This window comes from Sminthopsis crassicaudata, chromosome 3 (genome assembly GCF_048593235.1).
Source record: "Sminthopsis crassicaudata isolate SCR6 chromosome 3, ASM4859323v1, whole genome shotgun sequence".
Taxonomy (NCBI): domain Eukaryota; kingdom Metazoa; phylum Chordata; class Mammalia; order Dasyuromorphia; family Dasyuridae; genus Sminthopsis; species Sminthopsis crassicaudata.
The window spans coordinates 439,332,357-439,355,260 of NC_133619.1; the positions used below are offsets into that span (position 1 = coordinate 439,332,357).

At 32.9% G+C, this 22,904-nt stretch overlaps 1 protein-coding gene across 4 annotated transcripts in view; it reads right to left on the reverse strand.

The window, feature by feature from the left end:
- MAP3K20 (mitogen-activated protein kinase kinase kinase 20) overlaps nt 1–22,904 on the reverse strand; it is a 212,851-nt gene that overhangs the window by 45,517 nt on the left and 144,430 nt on the right. For 2 of the 4 annotated variants that reach the window (XM_074303094.1, XM_074303095.1), the window contains exons 11-12: nt 17,647–17,782; nt 2,419–2,463 (exon numbers count right to left, since the gene is read on the reverse strand). In XM_074303094.1, coding sequence (XP_074159195.1) covers nt 2,419–2,463; nt 17,647–17,782 — 181 coding nt within the window. Of the gene's footprint in view, nt 1–2,418; nt 2,464–12,190; nt 12,706–17,646; nt 17,783–22,904 lie in introns of those variants that run through there. The other 2 variants (XM_074303096.1, XM_074303097.1) reach the window with 1 other exon arrangement.

Sequence of the window (22,904 nt, forward strand, 5' to 3'; positions counted from 1 at the left end):
TAAATGTCTATCTCCTCTTACAAGGGAAAATTAAAGGTCTTGCCATTTTTAGTTTTAGGATTTTAAGGTTAACACTATATTTAATGATTTTTAAAAACAATATATATGTCCTGTTGAGGAGTTTGAATCTCTTGGAAATGTTTCTATGTTTGGGATTTCTATTTTCCACTTATTACAAGAGTTGGGAAATCATATAGTTTTAAGGAAATACTGTAGGCCCTGCCAAGAAGATCAAATACTGCCTCTGATAACACCCCAGACAAATCATAGCTTCCACAGACATTGTCTCTAATCTAGGCAACTCTCTAAGAAATGCTAAGAGGGAGTTTCCTTATTCAGGAATTCTCTCAGTTAATGAGATAACAGGTCTAGCCCCTATTCTCATTTTTTTAAATTTTATTTTTATTTATTTTTAATTTTAATTTAATTTAATTTAATTTTTAATTTTTTTTAATTTTAAATTTTTTTAATTTAAAATTTTAATTAATTTTTATAATTATAACATTTTCTTTGACAGTACATATTCATAGGTAATTTTTTTTTTTTTTTACAACATTATCCCTTGTACTCCCTTCTGTTCCAAATTTTTCCCCTCCTTCCCTCCACCCCCCCCCCCAGATGGCAGGCATTCCCATACATATTAAATATCTTATAGTATATCCTAGGTACAATATATATGTGCAGAACTGAATTTTGTTGTTGTTGTTGTTGCAAAGGAAGGATTGTATTCGGAAGCTAAAAATAATCTGGGAAGAAAAACAAAACCCCTATTCTAATTGAAAGAATTAAGTGGGATAGAAAGACAAAATGGCAGTCTGGCTTGGAGCAAGAAAGATGTAGATTCAAATCCAACCTCTACCACTTAATAGCTGTGTGATCAAAGGTGAATCACTTCAAGTTCTCTAGGTTGCAGTTTTGTTATCTAAGTAAGATGGATAAGACCAGTCATTCCTACCTCACAGAATTGTTAATGAGGCTCAAATGAGGTTTTAGAATTGTAAAGCACCATGTAAATGTCTGTTATTATTGTTATATGGCAGAATGGAGAAAAAGGATTGGAAGGCCTGAAAGTTGGATTACAGGCCTAGCTACTAATTAGTTTTGAGACTTTGGACAAATTGCTTAACCTGCCTATTATTCAGTTTTCTTTTTTGCACAATTTCTTCTAATATTAACAGTAAAATGGTCCAAACTCTTATCAAAATCAATCAAAAACTTACCATTTCATTCTATAACTTTTACCCCAGTGACCTCAAGACTTAGCATACAACATGTTTAAATTTGAGTTTCTAAATTTATTAATAAATAAGAAATAATTTTTTTTCTTGAGAATATTTTTTCTTTTCTCATAAAGTAGTGACCCCGTATCAAAAAGAGTTCTAGAGTAACCAGTGATGAAGACCTTTGTAACTCTTCCTGAGTCTAAGATTCTAGAACATTCCTGTTCCTTATTAACCAAAAGTTTGATCCATAATCACAAGAAGTCCATATCAGACTTTTAGCTGGTCCTTTAGGAGTAGTAAGGGAAGAAAGCCTAGAGCTCTCCACTGAGATATCTTTCTATTGAGATATTTAGAGAAGTTTTCCTTTTTAGGGACTGAATTATATCCAACCTATTTTTACTTTCCATCATAATGGTTTCCTGAGATTATAAAGCTGAACTCTGGATATCTGCTAGATATCATGTAGTTAATTTTCATTATATTTCTAAGGAAAATTCATCCCTGTTTGTATGTATATGTAGAGAGACTAAAGACTAAAAATACCAAGAGTCAAATAAGATGGTTACTTAGTTACTTAACCTAGAAGATATATAAGATACAATGAGGCTTTTTTTTTTTTTTGACATATGGAAACCTAGAATCTTTTTGACATATGGAAAGTAAGAAACCTTGCCTAATTTTCATAACCCTGAACCCTAGAGTCCTGGATCTGGAGACTTTCAGGATTTTCCCTGTGTTTCCATTGTGGGGAGTTTAAACTAAAAATGGCAACCATGAGGCTTTGTAGCTTGACACATAGCAGGCTGTGCAGAATTCCAGTCTTTAGAGTTAGATCAACTCTAAAATATGCAAAAAGTACCTTAATTAAATTTCTTAAAAACCAAAGCAAACTAAAAAGATTATGGCCCCTTTAGTTCCAAAGTGTACCTTATATATCCTTATGACTTTTTAGTCACATTCACTTATGGTTGGATCACTTTGCAGATCAATGTTAGCATGAGGTATTTGGATGATTTCAAATAGTCTTTGTTTTGCTCTTAAAGGTTCACTTTAAATCTTCAATGGATTAAAATTATAAAACTAAAAATGTAAAGCTCATCAACTTTTCTATGGATGTAGTCACTTCCATTTTCACTTAAATCCTTGTTGCCAAATTTATTTTAAATATGTCCAGAAAGAATTAATAGACTCTTACCACATCATCTTCTGTCCATGCACCGATTTCAAAGGATGGCAGCAGCTGCAGGGGAAATATGAAGGAGAAAAGAGTAATAATACCATTCTCTTTTGGTCTATTCACTTAACTTCTCCTCTTAAGTTTTGCCAGACAATTTGACTTAGTTGCTCCCTCTAGGTTTAAGTCAATCTTTTTTGACTAATCCTAAGATATATTTATGAGCATTTCTTGGGACAACAACAGCACATAATATTCACAAATAACTCACTACATCTTAATGACTATATATAGAATAAAATTTGTATAGTAGAAATAATAGACTTGCAGGTCACTCCTTATTGTAGAATAATCTTTCTCCATGATGGGTTCTAAGAGCATTAAGATGAACCTTACACTATTTATTCATGGTAGATACCATCCATCCAAGTTGATGTTTTCATTACCGTGGATCATCACTTCATATATTGGTTGCTAAATTTCATTTAAATTATTATTGTCTCCATCCTTTCTCTCCAAATCCCTAACAATTTAGAGCTGGTAAAAGAAGGGTATTTCCATCATTCAACAATGGAGCCCCCAGCCAGCACAGCCAATCATTAATTGATAATAATTGATTGGATCATTTTGAAAGCTTTACACACAAAATCTAATCTTTTAATGAGCAAATTGATTTGAATATGCATAATAAACTACAAAATAAACTATAGATAATGGGCTCTTGTGATCTCCAAATGTCATTTTTCTTTTTGATAGCTAAACAACTTTTAGTGCCAGCTTAGAAACTTTTCCAGACTTTACTTTAATCCTGTTCCTAATTTCAGGGATTATTTGATGACTCCAATGGGGAAAATCTTATTTAAGACCCTAAACATTCCTACCCTGATTTTACATTTATGGTGCTCTTATTATGTGAAGATCTTTCATGATAAATGTTAGACAGAGTCTCCAGGATTTTTAGCTGGGCAATTATTGGGAATGATGGATATAGCCATAAAGATGTGTATGAGAAGAAATCAAGTTACTAATATATGACATATATACCTATATTGACAAGGACCTTTTTCTTGGGGAAGGAATTGGAAGTGATTATTATATTGGAATTGCTGTTATTTTGACAGAGACGCATATATCTCCTAATACTTTGGTATCAAACTCAAATAGAAATTGGAACCACTAATCCACATATAAGAATCCCTGAGAGATACAATATTATCTATATGAAATAGCCATATTATCTATGGTTTTTTTTGCATTTTAATTTATTTTGCAAATATTTTCCAATGACATTTTCATCTGGCTCTAGTTACACTTCCACACTTGTGAGTTGTGTGGACAGCCCTCTTGATGTGTTTGACAGATTGACCTAAGAGAACTTTTATGAAGATCTTCATCAGAAATTGGTTTTGGTGGCAAAAACTGATTAATCAATCAATAAGTGTTTGTTATGGACTTGTTATGTACTAGAAGCTAATGATACAAAGATATAAATGAAACAATTCTTACCCTCAATGAACTTGTTTACATTCTAGAGGGTTCTAAAGATCCATCAACATCAGCATGCATGAATTGAATAATAATAAGATTTAACCCTTAACTTTTAGGAATTTAATGAGCCAAAATGTTTGAATCTCTAGGAGGAGTGCACTGAAAATAGCTCTTAATTTTCTTAATCTGAACAAGGTACCCTTTTTTGCTGAATGAGGAGAAAAGAGTACTAAGTTCAAGGCAGTTTTTCAATATAAAAAAAATCAGAAGATGTACTGATTACTCACTAATTTCATTTCATCAAATACCTATTATATAAAAGACATTATGCTAGATACTGGGGACAAAAAACAAAAACAACCCCCCCCATAACAATAAAAAAGAAATTACATGTTGCTCGTTCTTAAGGAGCTTACAGACTCAATAAAAGGGATAAGAAATGTATATCATTATGCATCAACTGAAGAACAATATTATCAAGAAAAAGGAAGGGTCTATAAAGATGCTATTAAAATAGGAAGAATGAGAGTCCAGTTAGCTGGGAAGAGGATCAGAAAAATCGTTTTGGAGAAGGTGGCCCTTGTATTAGGCTTTAGAGGAAGAAAAGGAATTTGACAGATGAGGATGGCTTATGTTTGAGGCATGGAGGATGGCCTGCATAGAGACAGGGGAGTACAGTTTGGATTGGAAAACAACTGATAGTTCAGTTTGACTGGAACATATTTAGATGAAAGGGAGTGATATGAAATCATTTTGGAGAGGTAGCCTGGAGTTAGGTTGCCAAAGCCTTAAATGTTAGGCTGTAGGATTTATAGTTTGTTGTAGCAGCAATGGGGCACTATTACAGCAAGTTTTTGAAAACAGGAGTGATGTGGTCAGATCTATGTTTTAGAAAAAAATAATTTGGATCCAGTGTAAAAGAGGAATGGAGAAGGGAATAAAAAGATCATAAAATTGCCAAGCTATTAGGTAATCTAGCCCATTTCCTTTGTTTCACAAGTGAGGAAACTGAAGCCTGGGGAGTTTTCTAGAAATTACAACTTTCCCCTGCACTGTGCAGCTACCATAATTACTTAGTATTTGTTGAACAGTCAGCATTGTGCCAGATGTGATAGAGCAGGGCTTCTTAAAGTTTTTCCACTTGTGACCCCTTTTTGCCCAGATTTTTACAAGACCCCAGAAATACATGTATACATATATGTGTGTATAAAATATGTAGACAAATTAAACATTTATTGATAATAAATCATAATTTTGCAACTCCCATATTCAATTATAAGAAACCATATGGGGTTGCAACCCACAGCTGAAAGAGCTAGATCATAGAGGATAATGAAGAAAGATATAGGGGGCAGCTAGACGGTAGTAGCTAGAGCAATGGCCCTGAAGTCAGGAGGACCTGAGTTCAAATCTGAATTCAGACACTAAATACATACTAGCAGTGTAACTCTGGGCAAGTCACCAAAAAAAAAAAAAAAAATCAAAATCAAAAAAATAAACAAGAAAGATAATGACTTCAAATTCAGTTAACCTAACAAAACAAAAAAAAGATAGTATATGGTTAACAGTTAAAGGGGTAGTACAGATTAAGTGGTTATAGGAATTCCGAAGAGAAGGAAAACAATGGCCTTACAGTAGTTAAGGGGAAGAGGTAATTGGGTTGGGCCTTACATGATAGATAGGATTTGGCAGAGAGAAAGATGAATATTCTGGACAACTGAACAGGCAAAAAAATAAGAACAGGAAAGGTAAGAGGAACCTCTGGTGCAGAGAGAAAAGAGAATAGAAGGTTCATTTTGGGTAGTAGAGGGAAATCAGTTTTGATAAATTGGATGGAATCAGATTTATGGAGGAAGTTTGAAAATCAGTAAGAAGACTTTTTAAAAATTTCCATATTAAATGTCTAAATTAATACACTTTTGGTACTTTATTATGTCTTTCAGAAGAATTCTTATTATATTTTTGAAATCTCTAGCATTCCACTGACTAAGAATGTTGACTTCAATATCCTCTCAGGATATACTACATGAATGCAATCTTTTCCTATTTAATAAATGATACTTGCAGAGGCTACCAAATGCATGTACTCACCTGTTTTAAAGAAAAGAAAGAGAAGATGACTTGGGGAATAAATTATACCGCTAAGCTGTATCAAAGAAAATGCATTAAAGACTTGCTTGCTTTACCAAACAGCTGGATTCAGCTTTAAAGGTAAATCATTCTCTTCCCCCCAAAACACAAAATCAAATGCCAAATAAGAAACTTTTGATCAGTTCACAGAAAACTGAAGAAATATTTTTGTGTGATTAAGCTAAATTTCTTCCTTCCCCCACCCCTCATGGTGGGGCAGTATGGGGATACCATTAACAATGCGAAGCCATTAACAATCTAGAAATGAACATATGTTGGATGGTATCTTATTTATGGGTAAATTTGTAGTGGTCAAAGTCAGTAATTTTAGTGCTATTTTTCTGAAGAATATAAGATGCATGGAACAGAATGTGTCCTTTGAGCTTACACAAATGAGGACCTTAAGGACGCTTCATCCCCAAAACCTTAAAGAAGGCTCTGCAGTTTGTATACCTCATTGGTAGAACCCATTGCAGGACATGAAAAGATAGAACATTACAAAGTCTCACTGGGGGAAAGGCTGTCATGCTTCAGAATGCAATTGGACATAGAAAAAAGAACATGACAGTTTATAAGCACTTAGTGGCTTATCATTTTCTTCATATTTCATCATATAAATATAGTCAATATAAATATCTTCAATAGGAGAATCATTATTAGGGTTATGGTAACGCTCACAGTAACACTATAGTTCTAGGCTGTTTTTCTCTAAGATACAAAAAAACCTACCTGATTCTCTACCCCATTATCATATCAGTTCATTCATTTTACTGATTTTTTTTTAAAACTGAATGTCTATGTGCATTGCCTAGAGGATGGGGGGAAAGTAGGAAGCATGTGACAATCATCCCTTTTAAAGGTATTTGGGGATCCAAGCTAACACAGACATTGCGTACACAGCAACACATAACCAAAGAATTTACTGTCAAAATGTTTATTGCAAAATAGAGTTTTAGAACAAAGGAAAGCAAAGGAAAAAGTTCACATCAAAATGAAATGTATGACACCATTGAGATTACTGAATACATTGCTGGCTTTGTATTGGAATATTAAGTTCCTACTAGGAAGTAAGACAATGACGGAAAAGTCTCACCACACAAGACTATAATTTCATGCTCCATACAGATTCTTATACAAAATTCTGGCACCGGCCTTGCTCAGAATAATATCCCAACAGAATGAGAGAGAAAAAAATATTTTTTAAAAAACCACCGTGATTGAAAGCTCATCTGACCACACTTAAAGAGTATAAATAGTATCATTTTCTATTATTTAGTACAAAACTTTTTCAAGAGTGCAAAAGCAATAAATGCAGTGTACTGTATCTGACATTAAAAAGGTATTATAACATTCAGCACACAATATAAAATATTTAATATAGGTGCTTGAAACTAAATCTGAAGTTAATATTCCCACACCAGAAAGCTCCACACAGGCATTAGAATGCGCACACTAAGTTGAAGTCTGGGGGAGAAAATGAAATGTTTTGTCCTCCAGATTTTCCTGGTAGTAGCTAATTTTTCATTGTAGAAAATGCTGCGTGTGTGCCCATCAAGCTACATTAAAAGGCAAAGAATAGAATAGATTGTCTCTGAGACAATATTTAAATGCTATCTTGGAAAAGAGGTCTTTTGCAAAACCTGTAAAAAGGTGCTTGATTACAGAAAGAAAATGAACAAAATATGTAGGTGAAGTTGGCTAGTAACACCTTAGTGGTATTTGTGTAGTATGGTTTTATTCTGACATGTGGCAAACTATGGCTAGTGTAATAATATTTAATTTGGAATAACTGATTTTTTTTATTATTATCACTCACAAACTCTTTACTTCTTTGAGTTAAAGAAAAGAAAAAAAGATACAGCCAAGTCTGTAGCTTTACTATGAAGTTCTGTTCTGAGTCTTACATGGTTTTGTCTTTCTTTGTATCCCAGTGCTTAACACACTGCCTAGCACATACATAGTAACTGTTTAATAAATGTTTGTTGATGAGTTGACCTGACTATTAAGTCCCCTGAACCTAATGAAGTCTAATTCTAAAATATCTAAATTGAAAAGAATTATAAGAATCATAAATTTATCTGGGAGTGATCTCAAAAATCACTTAGGACAATCCTCTTATTTTAGAGAAAATGAAATTGAACTCACCGGAGTTTAACTATTTGCTACAGTACATACACGTAATACACAACAGCAATGATTTTATTTTATCCTAGTTCCTTTAACTGTATATGTGTCCATTTAAAATGTGACTGTCACTTGCACTGTGACTAATTAAACTGTTTGATAAAGTCTGAAAAAACCAAGATCTTTATCATCACTGATCCCACAATTTGAAATGAGTCCCTCACCTTTGGTGTTGGTATAAAATAAAGACATTTCTGTTAAAAAAAAAAACTGAGTAAAGGGAAAGGTAGAATCATATAATAACAAAGCTACTTACTTGAATTTTTTCCTCTGAGAACTGAGGAGTCAGTATAATTGAGAATGAACCAGTTGGATTTTGTCCTTCTTCATTATCTCAATAGCTCATTTCTCCTTGGAAACTAGTTCTACCCCTGTTATTCTTGGTGCTGAGAAGATAAAGACTATGGATAGTCTTAATTCCGGCTGAATGTACATGTAGTAGCTATTATTTTGAAAATGCATGCTCTGACTTTGGCAATATGATTTATTACTCCTGAAGGAGAATAGCTGTGGACACCTAATATGAATGTAAAGCTGTCAGTGTCTACCTGAATAACCTTATGAATTAAGTCAAAATATTAAAGGACAGTTAATATCTTTAGATGTCTGGTACTAACAATTATAAAAATGTAGATATCCAATTCTTATTTTTAATATTGAAAATTTTCAGTATTTCCCAACTGTCCTTACTAACAAACAGTGTACCTATTTTTAATGAATTACAGTTGTGAGATAAAATCTACATGTTAGGTATTGGTGGAAATATTCTACAATTGAGTAGAAACTGAATAAAAGTAGATTAAAACTTTTGTGACTAATTTAAAAAGTGTTTCATTTAAAAATTCAAAGAAGAATCTATGGTTTTCTAACTTCTACCAAATGATGTTAGAAAAGGATAATTCTCATAGGAAATGATGATGTGGTAGCAGGAAGTTTTCAAAATTCAGGTTTAATCATGGTCAGTGTCTTACTTTTCACCAATTGTGTTGAAATATGATTCCATTCAAAATTACTATCAAGTAGCCCTGACCTAAATGAGAATTATGCATTATCTAGCATATCTAATAAATAACTATAGCAATTAAAAATGGATTCTGGTACACACACACACACACACACACACACACACACACACACACAATGTATTTAATAATTGTTCAATTGAATTGAATTTGTTGTGTGACCTAGAGAAAATAAGTCACTTTGCCTTTCCTTGTTCACCATTTCTTCATTTCTAAATTGAGAGGGTTGATTAAATAATCTCTTTGGCCTTTTTTCTGGTAATTCTGAATACAATGGTTAACTTTTAGAAGTGCCTGGACCTTTCTGGACAAATGAAGGTGATAGATTGCTCCAAAGCAGTGAAATTACTAAATAAGTGGAATTCATGCAACTACAGGAAGAGAGGAATACACACTCTCCTCCTCGATGGTATTGGATCTCTTATAATATAATATATCTCTTATAATATAGGTTGGTTTGATCATGGTCGGCTACTGTTAGTCCTACACTGACTGAGAATTTGACAAGGAAACATAAGTTAAGAAAAGCAGCTAAGTTTTAGTAGCAAAACTAAAGCACATAATACCAGCAATCCTTGACTCTTTGGGTTCTGATTTGTAACATAAAAATCTTCCAATCAATTTCCATATAAAAGGGGAAAAATTCCACTTTCCCATTAATTTCTATGTTCTAATTTGTTGGTCAAAAGGTAAGGGTTTTGTTGTTGTTACTGTTTTTTGTTTTTCAATATATGAAGTTGCTAGAGGTAGGAGTAGCAGGCATAGACTAATTTTTCTTTGCTTATGTAAGAGAGGTTTTGAAGCACTCTTTTCTCTGCTTTTTTTGGGATCTTAGCAAGAAAGTCTTTCCTTCATCTCTCTTCTTTTGTCTACTGCTTCACTAATAGTTCTGCCTAAGTTTTAAAGATTTTAGAAAGCATCAGACCCTCATGAGAACAATGGAGGACCTGAGTATTTTTAGTCACTAGGCACTAACCATGTGGGAAGAGTGAGAGGAGAATTATCTTTTGTGTAGCATTTCACAAACCAGTCTCAAATCCAAAGGTCAGTCAATAGGGATCATCATGAACTTAATCTTTCTTTTTATTGATTTAGCACACATTCTAATGCAGACTTATGACACTGGTATTCCAAAAGTGTCTTACTAACTGTAAACAGCTCAGTCCAGGAGAATTTGGCCAGTGGACACTAATGCTCTGCAATAGCTATCAGGATACAAGAGAATTCACCTGTTTGCGTTCCTTGCATTACACTACTTTTCTCTTCTTGGACGCTATCTTCCTTTAGCTTCATGCTCCCAGTGACTACAGAAGCAAAAACTACTCAACCTGGCTTTTAAAAGAGAAGACTTATCGAGGTCACTCACTCATTTTTTAGCTCCACTGGTATGATGAATTGCTTCACATAATCACTTGCAAAAAAAAATCTTAATATTTACTCCAAATGGGGAAGCTGGCACAACTTATACATATCTCTTTGTAGTATTTAAAAAAACCAGTTTATAAAGACTTATAGGTGAATAGACATTTTCAAACCCTAGAAGGCTTGATTTCAGGTTTGGATCAGATAATGTGATTAGAAATGGCAATGGATACTCATATAATAATGCCTGTGATGGTCTTTTCTTTAGGTTTTCTTAAGGGGAAAAAATGCCACTAAAGTCATTTTTATGGGATTTAGTTTTAAGGGAAAAAATTGCCTCATAATTTAGTCTGAAAAAAGATTGCTGACATTATTTCATTTAGAAAACATCTTAGCTTTGCCAGCACTCTCAAGCAGCCACCAGAGAAATAACTATCAGCTACTCTCTACAAGCACTAGCATCTCTGAGTCAGTACAAAAAGAGGCATAGTAGCATACAGATGATTCTGGGGAAGCGAAAGAGAACTAAATTAGTGATTAGGTCATGATGGAGAGGCTACTCAGATGCAGAATCAGTGCTATTCCATTTAAATAATTATGGTCATTTTTCTTTTGAATTTTATTTCACAATGGTTAATTTCTTCTGAAAAAAGATTCAGGATCCAGAATTACCACTCTGACCATTGAAAGTCGGGCCATGTTTAGGGCTTAAAAGATGGGGAGAGGATGTCCCCTATCAATAGGAACCTTTTTTCTAATGCATAAGGTATAAGTTCATTTACATAAAGCACAAGCTAACTTTTAGAAGAAAGTGCATTGCTGAGTCTCTAAGGCTTGTAGAGATAAATATAAAGGACTCTAACATTTGCTGTCAGTTTCAAAGATGAGTAGTCTTCCTTTCACTAACATGTTATTGATAAAATTGCTCAGGTTTTACTTTAAGCAACTGTGTTTCAAGAAGCACTAGGACACTTTGGGATGAGATCCTATACAAATAGCAATTTGGTGTTGAAAATGTTCTTTGTTTGGGTATTACTGAAGATAGGTGTTTGAAACAACCTTTTTTTGATCTCGAGTGCTTTTGTCAAAAATTTCAGTCATAACCAAGAATTTCTGACATCACCAAGTATTTTCATACAAAATAATTATGTAAGAAATTTACTGCTCTGATTTAAAATAGGTTAACAGCAGTAACAAGTATTTAGGTTGAAATAGGAACCAGGAGCATTTGCTTGAAATACAAATATCTTTATCCATAGTAAGAAGGAAATAAAATTAAGCCAAATATACAACACAAAACACTCATGTTTCAAATATGTTAAAATGTCCTCAGCATGAAAGTCAATTGTACTTTTTTTTTAAAGCTATAGAAATTTCTGTAATCAGGCACCACATTACAGTTGAATTGTGAGCTACATCTATTTTTTCTTAACATTTTTCTTATTTTCCTTCAAAATTTCATTAAGCAAAAATAAATCAGTAGTAGTCTAAACAGAGAGTGCTGCCATAATAAATGTGACTGGCCTAAAAAAAACCCAACAACAACAACCAACCCACAGTGCTTGATTTCCTCCTTGGCTGTTTTTCATATAAATCAAGATTACAAGTTTCTTTTCTTTTCTTTCTTTCTTTCTTTCTTTCTTTCTTTCTTTCTTTCTTTCTTTCTTTCTTTCTTTCTTTCTTTCTTTTCTGAACATTTAAAATTTTATTACTTTGCTTTCAGGCTTAAGAGAATTCTGGGATTCTGATTTCATTCACTACTGTCATCCATGTCATCCTCATCACCGTCATCATCATTGTCACCTTCTGACATGTCAAATTCACTGAACCCCAGGGCCATGTTGATTTTCTTTCCCCTCCTCTTAGATGTGGTTTTGGAGGAATTCTGCTTGGCTTGCATGTTTATCTGCATCCCAGAATGCAGGACAGCTCCTGCTTTGTTCATTGAGAAGACATCCCCAAAGCCCATCACCATCATGGCCTGTAGACTTTGCTTCATGCCATCTCCCTCCCCGTTACTTGTTGCTGTGATTTGACATGACATCTCTGCACTGTTTGATTCCTCTGTCTTAGATTCAAAGTATGATTCCTCAGACATTCTTGCAGCAAGAGGCAAGAGAAGCTATCAAAAGGAAGAAAGGACAGAAGTAAAAAAAAAAAAAAAAAAAAAAAAAAAAAAAGGAGAGTTAAAAACCAAACTCGATTGAAGAAACAGGCACCACAAGATAAGCTAGAATTAAACAGAAGGTAAAACGGTTAGTGAAATGAACTCAGGGACCAGTGAAGGAATTCACTTAAACTCAGTTTGTTTCATTTTTGTTTTGTTCTTTACAAATGACAAGACAAATTCCAGTGGAAAGAACCACAAGGAACATGATTTCAAATGAAAATATTATAATTTTCCAAGCCTCCATTTTGCATAGACAAAATGGTTTGGTGGCAGTCTCTTAAGTTTCTGTTCACTTCACTTTACCTTAGAAATTTTTTATTTTAATTTTCACATTTAGAAGTGAAAGGGAATAGATGGAAAATCCCAACAAAACCAAAGAAATCAAGAAAACCTGGCCCAGAGCAGAACAGTATATAAAAATGTGCAAAGACAGTTCAGCAGGCAAGAGCATTTTGGGGAACCGAGGACAACCAACTTCTTTCTTTTTTCCTAGTTGTCACATTTGACCTGAATTAGAAAAAGAGATCTATCTCTTAACTCTTTCCATTTCTTATGTATTTGGGGGCAATTCTGATTTAAATAATTTACTTGACCATTACATTGATCATTAATAATTTTAAATTAAATAATTTACTTAATAAATTAAATAATTTACTTGACCATTACATTGATCATGATTGACCATTTACATTGATCATTACAATGTCAGGCTTTGTTATGATGGAGGTTAAATTAAATGGCTTGAAGTCCCTTCCACGTGTAAGATTCTGTGAATATTTTGTATATCTTCTCTGGGTCACTTAAAAAAATCATAAATAAGTAAATGAATAGCTGATAAGGGAAGAGCAACAATTTAGAGTTCTTTTATCATCTTCCTCTAACTCTACCATTTCCCTCTCTTTAAGACTAGCTTTTAGTAGTGTTTTATTTTAAAATGTTTTCTGTTCGTGGTAGTCATATACGATGTTTTATCTATGAAATGTAATCCTTGGCAACCTATTTGCCTTCATGTTGTTAATCATACAATAATAAAGGGTAGAGTAGCTGAACTCTGGCAAAGTTACTGGCTCTCTTTCAAGGAAGTCAACCAAATTAGGATTTACAGCAATTTAGGACTGTTCCAGTATTTAGGCAATGTTGTAGTAGCACAGTGTGCAATTACTGTCCTCTTGGAATGACCTTTATATTGTGAGTCTAAAAACTGATTTTCCAATCCTTTCATTAAAGTTATGACTGAGTTTTTGAATGACATCTTATTCTATTAGGGAAATACTTCTAGAGATGTCAATACAAGAAAGTCACTTCATAGAATCCAGCTGAAAGACTGCAGTGATGTGGAAAAATATTTTTCTTTATGCCCTTTTGCTTTGGAAACTGAGTATTTCTCCTTTTCAGTCAAATTTCCCAATGTAGTCTCCCTCGGTTAAGTGCTTAAGAACTACCTCAACTCTTTATTCAATTTTAGGAGTCTTTCTTATTTTATGCCATAACAAACTATAAAGAGTTTACATAAATCATTCTGAATTGCCTTTTTTATTTTTAATATATACCAGTTATTCATAGAAAATGAATTAGTCAAGAATAAAAATAAGGAACTCCCTTTTCACAGCATAATTTGACTTATGACTTAATCTCAACATAATAAACAGTGACTTGAAAATTAGTTCCTTTTAATAATTGTGGAATTGGCTGTGGTATAACCAACTGTTCATCCTTCAAAATAAGGGGAAAATCCCTTTACTAAGAGCTCTTCTATTTTCATTCAGTTATGCAAAGACACTTTTCTTTTATTGCCTCATTGTGGCATGGAAGTAATCCCTAGATTTTCAAAAGTCATCTATATTAGTAGAACACAAACTTCACTAAGTTGGACAAGTTTTGCATGTGGGACTATCAACAAATTGAATGCAGGACCAGGCTAACAAAGGGAGCAGAAACTCTTCACCAAAAAGTTGTTTATCAAATTGGCCAAAAAGCTTTTGGCCACAACAATTCATAAGAATATCACCTAACATATGGAAGTCCTTGATCTGTGTTGGTGGTAGAATGACACAAATTTATGAAAGCATAAATTTTTTGACATATATAAGAACTGCCCAAGTATGACTTGCCATATTGATGAGAATTAATTAATTTGAATATCTAAACCATTTTTGCAGCCATTTCTTTAAAGTTCTACTATTTCTTTAAAACTTCTATTATATAAATTACACTTAATGACAATTGGCAATTCAGATCTATTCTATGCACAAATGAAATAATTGTTAAATACAAACTATCTGAGTGAAAACATTTTTTTCTTCCAGCAGGTCAGTTCCCTATGGAAAAGGTGAGCCAAAAGTACAGTACAGAAAGGCTCTTGCTTTTAAAAGGGAGGGATGGAATAGAGAGGTGATAAAAGGAAAGTCCTCATTAAGGCTGCATCTCTTTCTGCCCAAAGTTGGATTCATTAGCCCAGTTTCATTATTTAAAGTTTCTTGAAGTAGAAGCAAATTATTATAAAAGAACAATCTGTAGGAGCATAAAATATTTGTTTTCTTATCTAGAACATGACTGGTCAGTAATAGTGTTATTGTGTTTCCATGAATTCTTCCCATAACCCATGCCAAGAAACTAAGCAAAAAAGACATGAAAAGTCCTCCAAACTATCCTTATAAGTGATCAAAGTATCTTATATAACAGGATAAAGTTAATCTTGCCTTGTAGTACCTTATAGTTTAAAATTTCTTTATATTTAGGATTATTGTCTCACAAGGCAGAGAGCTGTTCTCAGAGACTCAAGAGGACCTGAGTTCAAATTCATCCTCTTTTAACACCTACTGGTTTTGGATCACAGGCAAGTCATTTAACTTTAGTGCCTACGGTGATTTCCTAAGACTAAGTAGCAGAGCAAGTGATGACATGGCAAAGATAGAAAAAGCTAATCACTGGGAGTATCCAGTATGGATAAAATCCTACAGCTAGTAACAACAAAACAAAACAGAACAAAAACAAAAATAAATTCAGTGGTAAGAGTGGTTCTTGCCATTTTATAAATAAGGCAATTAGCTTGCATCTGAATCAATATGAACAAATGGCTCTCATATGTAAGGGCTGACTTTGCAAATAAACTGTTATGAGTTTAATAACAATGGTCATGAAATAATATCTCCAAATGAATTACTTATTCTTGTCTCCCATATAACTACTGTTTAAATGTCCCATATTTTAAATATTTAGGAATAGACTTATACAATGCAATTCAATGTTACTTTGATAGTTCTCATGGTAAAGGTAGGGGCAGCCAGGAGATTTGGGCTGGAATCAGGAAGACCTAAGTTCAAATCTAGCATCAGACACTTATTAGCTGGGTGAACCTGGACAAATAAGTTAGCTTCTGTTTGTTTCTCTTTCTTCATCTGTAAAAGGGAGATAGCACCTACCTCCTAGAGTTGTGAAGATCAAACAAAATAACATAAAACTCTCAGCACAATGCTTGGCATAGAATAAGTACTAGATAAATATTAGTTGTTACTATTCTTATTATTGAATCAAAATTCTTACTTGTATCCTTTATAACCAGTTATTTTTGAAATGAGTTTCTTATAGTAAAGTAACAATTTTTATCATCTTTTTCCTTTTCTTTTTTAACACTAATAAAAGTAGTACTATGTTATTCATTCTGAAAAGCTCCTTTCTCAAAATTCTGAGTCAAGAAAAAGTCATGTGTGATCCTTATCTCCCTGTAAGATTGAAGAAAAACCATACACATGTCTATATTCATATAGGAAAATTCTAAGAAAAATATTTTAACATTGAGACCCCAACTCTAACCAGAACACTAGAGAGCCTAGGCTTTCTAATGCATGGGATAATTTTCTTTTTTAAAAATGAGGCAGGGGAGGCAGAAGGGATGAGATTTGATTAACATAGCAACTCAGATCAACTGCAAATTGAGAGGAATTGAATGACATGTTTTCTTTTCTTTCTTCTTTTTTTTTTCTTTTTTTCTGAGGCTGGGGTTAAGTGACTTGCCCAGGGTCACACAGCTAGGAAGTGTTAAGTGTCTGAGACCAGATTTGAACTCGGGTCCTCCTGACTTCGAGGCCGGTGCTCTATCCACTGTGCCACCTAGCTGCCTCCGACATGTTTTATTTTCATATCAATTTCAGGATTTAAAAATTTAAAAAAAAATTCTGCTCATTATAAGAAAGTTAAAAATTGTATTATGTTTGATGGTTATTAAGAACCAATAGCTGTCTTATTAAAAAAAAAAAAAACATATTTCCCACATTGCTTCTCTGAAGAAAACTAGATTTGTAAAAACCAAAATACTTTAGTGAATGTATTTTTTCTATCTGTCCATCATTTTAAGTATCTGCCCCCTGTGATCATCCTAATACTATTCAAACTGGGTTGCAATAGAAATTTAATTGGTTCATATTTAAGGTAAATATAAAGCAGAAGAAATGATTAAATTTGAATTCAACTACTACTTCTAGCAATGTTATTTTGTAAATGTACAAGCTGCTAACCAGTTTTTTGGTAGTAAACTAGCTAATCATCAATGAGATATATTAAAAGTTAATCAGCATTTAAGAATAATTTTCTTAGCGTTGAGATCAACAGGTAATGAGAAAATAACATTAGTAAACCCAAAGACACTGACTGAAGAACAGCTCTCAAATACAATAGAATACAATTTGCTGATGGGTTTTTGTGCATTTATGAATTAAAATTTGATATGAATATCACTCAGATGTAAATATTGGGCTACTATCAAACTACTGCCTGCAAAGCCATGGGGAGAGAGAATGAGAGTAGATGCCATGCTGCCATGCTTAGCCAGTCTTTCTAAATGCTCTTTAAAGGGGAAGTGGCAAAGAGTAGGCTCATATCATAGCACATACTTACAGGAGTATTGGACTGTTCTGTCAGCTTTTGCTCCCACATCTTTAGCCGTCTCTCTCTTTCCTTCAGCTCCTGTTCTTTAAAGCTGAGATCACGCTCCAGTTTCTTTAGCCTCTCAAGTGTTGCCTCAATTTCACATCTGTATCAGGACAATTAGGTAAGTTTTAGCTTTTCTCAACAGATATAAATTGTTCAAAGGTTCTATCAGAATGTTAAATAAAATTAAAATGCCAAGTCTAATTCAAGCATCATACAATATCTAGTTACCTAGAAGAGGAAATTTTTTTTTTCTAGTTAAACCTTTTTTATTTTCAAAACATATGTGTAGATAATTTTAAACCTTAACCCTTGCAAAATCTTGTGTTTCAAAATTTTTCCCCTCTTCCCCCTCCTCCTCTAGATGGCAAGTAATCTAATAAATGTTAAATACATACAATTCTTATATATATATATATATATATATATATATATATATATATATATATATATATATATATATATATATATTTCACAATTATCATTCTGCACAAGACAAATCATATCAAAAAAAGGAAAAATGAGAAATAAAACAAAATGCAAGTAAACTACAATAAAAAAGTGAAAATACTATGTTGTGATTCACACTCAGTCTCCACAGTCCTCTCTCTGGGTGCAGATGGCTCTCTTCATCACAGGATCATTGGAACTGGCCTGTAATAATTCGCTATTGAAAAGAGTCACAACCATCAGAATTGATCATTGTATAATCTTGCTGTTGCTATGAACAATGTTCTCCTCATTCTACTCATTTCACTCAGCATCAGTTCATGTAAGTCTCTCCAGTCCTCCCTGAAATTATCCTGTTGATAATTTCTTATAGAGCAAGAATATACTATGACATTCATATTCCATAGTTTATTCAGCCATTTTCCAACGGATGGGCACCCATTCAGTTTCCAGTTCCTTATCACTACAAAAAGGGCTGCTACAATTTTTTTTGGATATGTGGGTCCTTTTCCTTTTTTATTTTCCCTCTTTGGGATATAGGCCCTTTGGATCAAAGGATATGCAAAGCTTGATAGTCCTTTGGGCATAGTTCCATATTGCTCTCCAGAATGGTTGGATCAGTTCACAAATCTACCAGCAATGTATTGATGAATCAGTTTTCCCACACTCTTTCCAGTATTCATCACTATCTTTTTCTGTCATTTTAGCCAGTCTGAGAGGTGTGTAGTGGTATCTCAAAGTTGTCTTAATTAGCATTTCTCTGATCAATAGTGATTTAAAGCATTCTTTCACATAATTAGAAATGGTTTTAATTTCTTCATCTGAAAATTGTCTGTTCATATGCTTTGATCATTTATCAACTGGAGAATGGCTTGTATTCTTATAAATTTGAGTCAATTATATATTTTAGAAATGAGGCCTTTATCAGAATCCTTGGATGTAAAATTTTTTCCCAGTTTACTGCTTGCCTTCTAACCTTATCTGTATTGGTTTTGTTTGTATGAAATTTTTTTCAAAATTATTCATTTTGCATTCCATAATGTGCCTTAGTTCTAGAAGAAGAAATCTTGATGTTTTTTAAAAAGAAAATATAAAATTTAATGTTGGAAGAATCTGCCTTTCAATTTTCAAAATTTTTTTAAATAAATCTAATTTTATCATTTGTCTCTTTTGAATAAGTAATGGTACCACTGATAATAATGAGTGACTTAAGAATTCATTGAGGACTTATTTCTAAAGTATACAGGGAACTGATTCAAATACTAACAAGAGCAACTTCTCCAGTAGATAGATGGTCACAGGATATGAAAAGGCAGTTTTCAAAGTAAGAAATTCAAGTTATCAACCATCATATGAAAAAATGTTCTCAATCACTAGTAATTCAAGATATGCAAATTAAAGCACTTTGAGGTTCTACTTCTTGCCTGTCAGACTGGAAAAGACAATAAAAAAGAAAGAAAAATGTCAAATGTTGGAAGGGCTTTAGGAAAACAAGTAAATAAGTGCATTGTTGATAGTGCAGTGAATTGGTCCATTCTGAAAAACAATTTGGAATTTTACCCAGAAAGTTAGCAAATATGCATCCCCTTTGATATAACTATACCGCTAATAAGTCTATACAGCAAAGAAAAAATAAAGACATCTACATGAATACATAAACATATAGTAATTGTTTTGGTATGCATACAATTGAGTAAGTGTTGTAAGAAATGATGACATGGACAGTATCAAAAGAAACCCAGAAAATCTTCATGAATTGAGGCAGAGCAAAGTGAACAAAATTAGAACAACAATTTATAAAATGAGAAAAAACTACTTTAAAAGACTTTAGAAATCTGGTCATTGCATTGATCGACTATTAGTCTAGAAGAATGCAAATAGGACACATCACTTACCATCTGACAGAGAAGGGATAAACTTAAAATGCAGGGACTCATTTTTGGACATTCATTTTGCTGGACTATGCAGCATATGTACTATATGTATATATTGATAGATTTGCTATTTATCCTATTTTTAAAAATTTACTTAATAGTGTGATAGTGGGAGGGACAGATTAAAAAATAAATACTTGTTACTTAAAAAAAGAACAAATCTTAAATTTTATTCTTTGTCTCAATTGGATAACTAATAATACCATTGAAAGTAGTAATGAGTAATTTGAGAATAGCAGTAATAGCTGCTTTAATCTTCTTGATAAAACATCTCAGCACTAACTTTATTCTACTTCAGGGACATTATAGTGTTTTTTCCTTTTCCTTTTTAAAATGTATTTTTATTTTGTTAAATTTTCCCAGTCATATTTTTAAACATTTTAACTTTTTAAAAAATGTTGAGTTTCAAATTCTCTCTCTCCTTTCTGCTCTTTCCTTACATCTTAGGAAGGTAAGCAATGATATCAATCATGTTAAGTCATGCAAAATGTATTTCCATGTTAGCTAAGTTAGAAAGTACACACACACACATGAAAAATAAGGTGAAAATAACAAGCTTCAATCTGTATTCAGAATTCATCAATCCTTTCTCTGAAGATGGATAGAAGTTTTCATCATAGCTCCTTTGGAATTGTTTTGGATCATAGTCTTAATCAAAGTAGCCAAGTCTTTCACAGTTGAGCATTGTTACAATATTGTTGTTACTATGTACAATATTCTTCTAACTCTGCTCACTTCATTTGGTATCAGTTCATACATATATAAGTCTTCCCAGGTTTTTGTGAAGCCATCCCACACATCATTTCGTATAGCATAATAGTATTCCGTTACAATCATATATTTTTGTTGAGTCATTTCTCAATTGATGGGCTTCACCTCAATTTCCAATTCTTAGCCACCACAAAAAGAGCTACTGTATATATATATATATATATATATATATATATATATATATATATATATATATATATATATATATATATATGTCCTTTGACCTTTTAATGCATCTCTTTGGGATACAGATTTGGTGGTATTGCAGGGTCAGAATGTATATACAGTTTTCAAGTCCATTAGGCATAGTTCCAAATTGTTCTCCAGAATGGTGGCACCAATTCACAACTCTAACAACAATTGTGTCCCCATTTTTCTGTCCTATTAGCCAGTTTGATAGGTATGAGATGGTATCTCCAAGTTGTTTTGATTTACATTGTTTTAATCAGAAGTGACTCAAAACATTTTTCATTTATTTAATGATATATTTGATTTTTTCTTCTCAAAGCTGCACATTCCTATCTTTGTCATTATAATATTTCAATTCTAAAATTCACTTTCTTTCTAGACATCTCAATCTATCTTTTAACATGTACTCTAGATTCTAACCAAAATAGACTATTTTTTCCATGAATATGTCCTATACTTTTTTTTGCCATTGTTCATGCTACTCCTTATGCTTACAATGTCCTTATTTTCTATGAAGCCTTTTTTGATATTTCCAATCATTTCCCCAAGCTAGTAACAACTTTTTTTTCCCAATGAATCTCACAAAGCACTGTTCATTATGTATAAATTTGTAATATAATTAGATGCATTTGCTAAATTCCTCTATGAAACAGAAGTTCTCCAAGGTCTGGGGCTACTTCTTACCTAAACTCTATGTTTTCCTCAACCTGCATCATGTTCAGCAAATAAGAAGAAGTTATTAACTGTGATTTAAATTGAATTGAATCCTCTAGGTTCTTAGCTTGGGGTCTCTGAACTTGACTTTTAAAGAGATAGTCAGATAGTTGTATTTCAATATAATTGGTCTCCTTTGTAATTCTGTGTATTTTATTTTATACATTTAAATACATACTAGAATGTATTAGGTTTTGCCAGACTGTCAGAGAAATCCATAACACACACACACACACACACACACACACACACACACACACACACACACACACAACAGTTAAGAACTCCTGCTTTTAGAAACATAAGTTTTTTCATGAGAAGTTTTTGGAACCTATAGCATCAGGAATCACACAAAGCTTCATTAGTTCTATTAAGTGATTTCTTTCTTTTTGTAAAGAAAAATAATTCTAGTTACTTTCTCTGAAATGATCTCTACAGACTCAATACTTGTATTTCTGACACCCTGACTAGGATCACAGAACTAATATTTTAGATCTAGAAGAATTCATTTAGTGTGATGCTTTCTCTTTAGAAACTGAGACCTCAGTAAGTTACCTAAGTGACTTGCCTAAGATTACTTTGGCAGTGAGTATCAGAGCTGGAATTTAAAACCTAGGATTTAGGATTCTAAATCCAACTCTCTTTACATTCTATGATAGTATCTTCCAAGACAAGTAATGTTAGTAGATATCATTATAAGTCATTGGGAAGTCCAAGGCAAAACAGGAGGGGGAAAAAAAGAGAAGAAAAAGAGAGTCAGTATGGGTATACAAAGGAAAGAGACTGAAAAAGAGGAGAAAATTTTATTTATGATAGTGTGGTCAATCAGTAACAAGATCTATTAGATAAGCATTTTCCCTACCTTGCCCAAACCTTGTTTAGGAAGTTGAAAATGAAGGATGGTTGTACCTACTAAACCTGTTAATTGTACTCCAAAGCTTGGCATTTCAATTCCAGGGAAACAGAGTAAATCATTGCCCTGTTGTGGCTTCCTACATTAATAACTGCATGTATATAACTAAAAATAGACTGAGCAACGTAAATTTGCCCATGGAGCAGGTGTCAAGGCAGATCTAAATTTGGACCAAAAACTTTATATCCCACTAAGATGGAATCTGGCAAAGCAATTAATATCATAATATACTTTAATCACATTAGGTAGTCTGA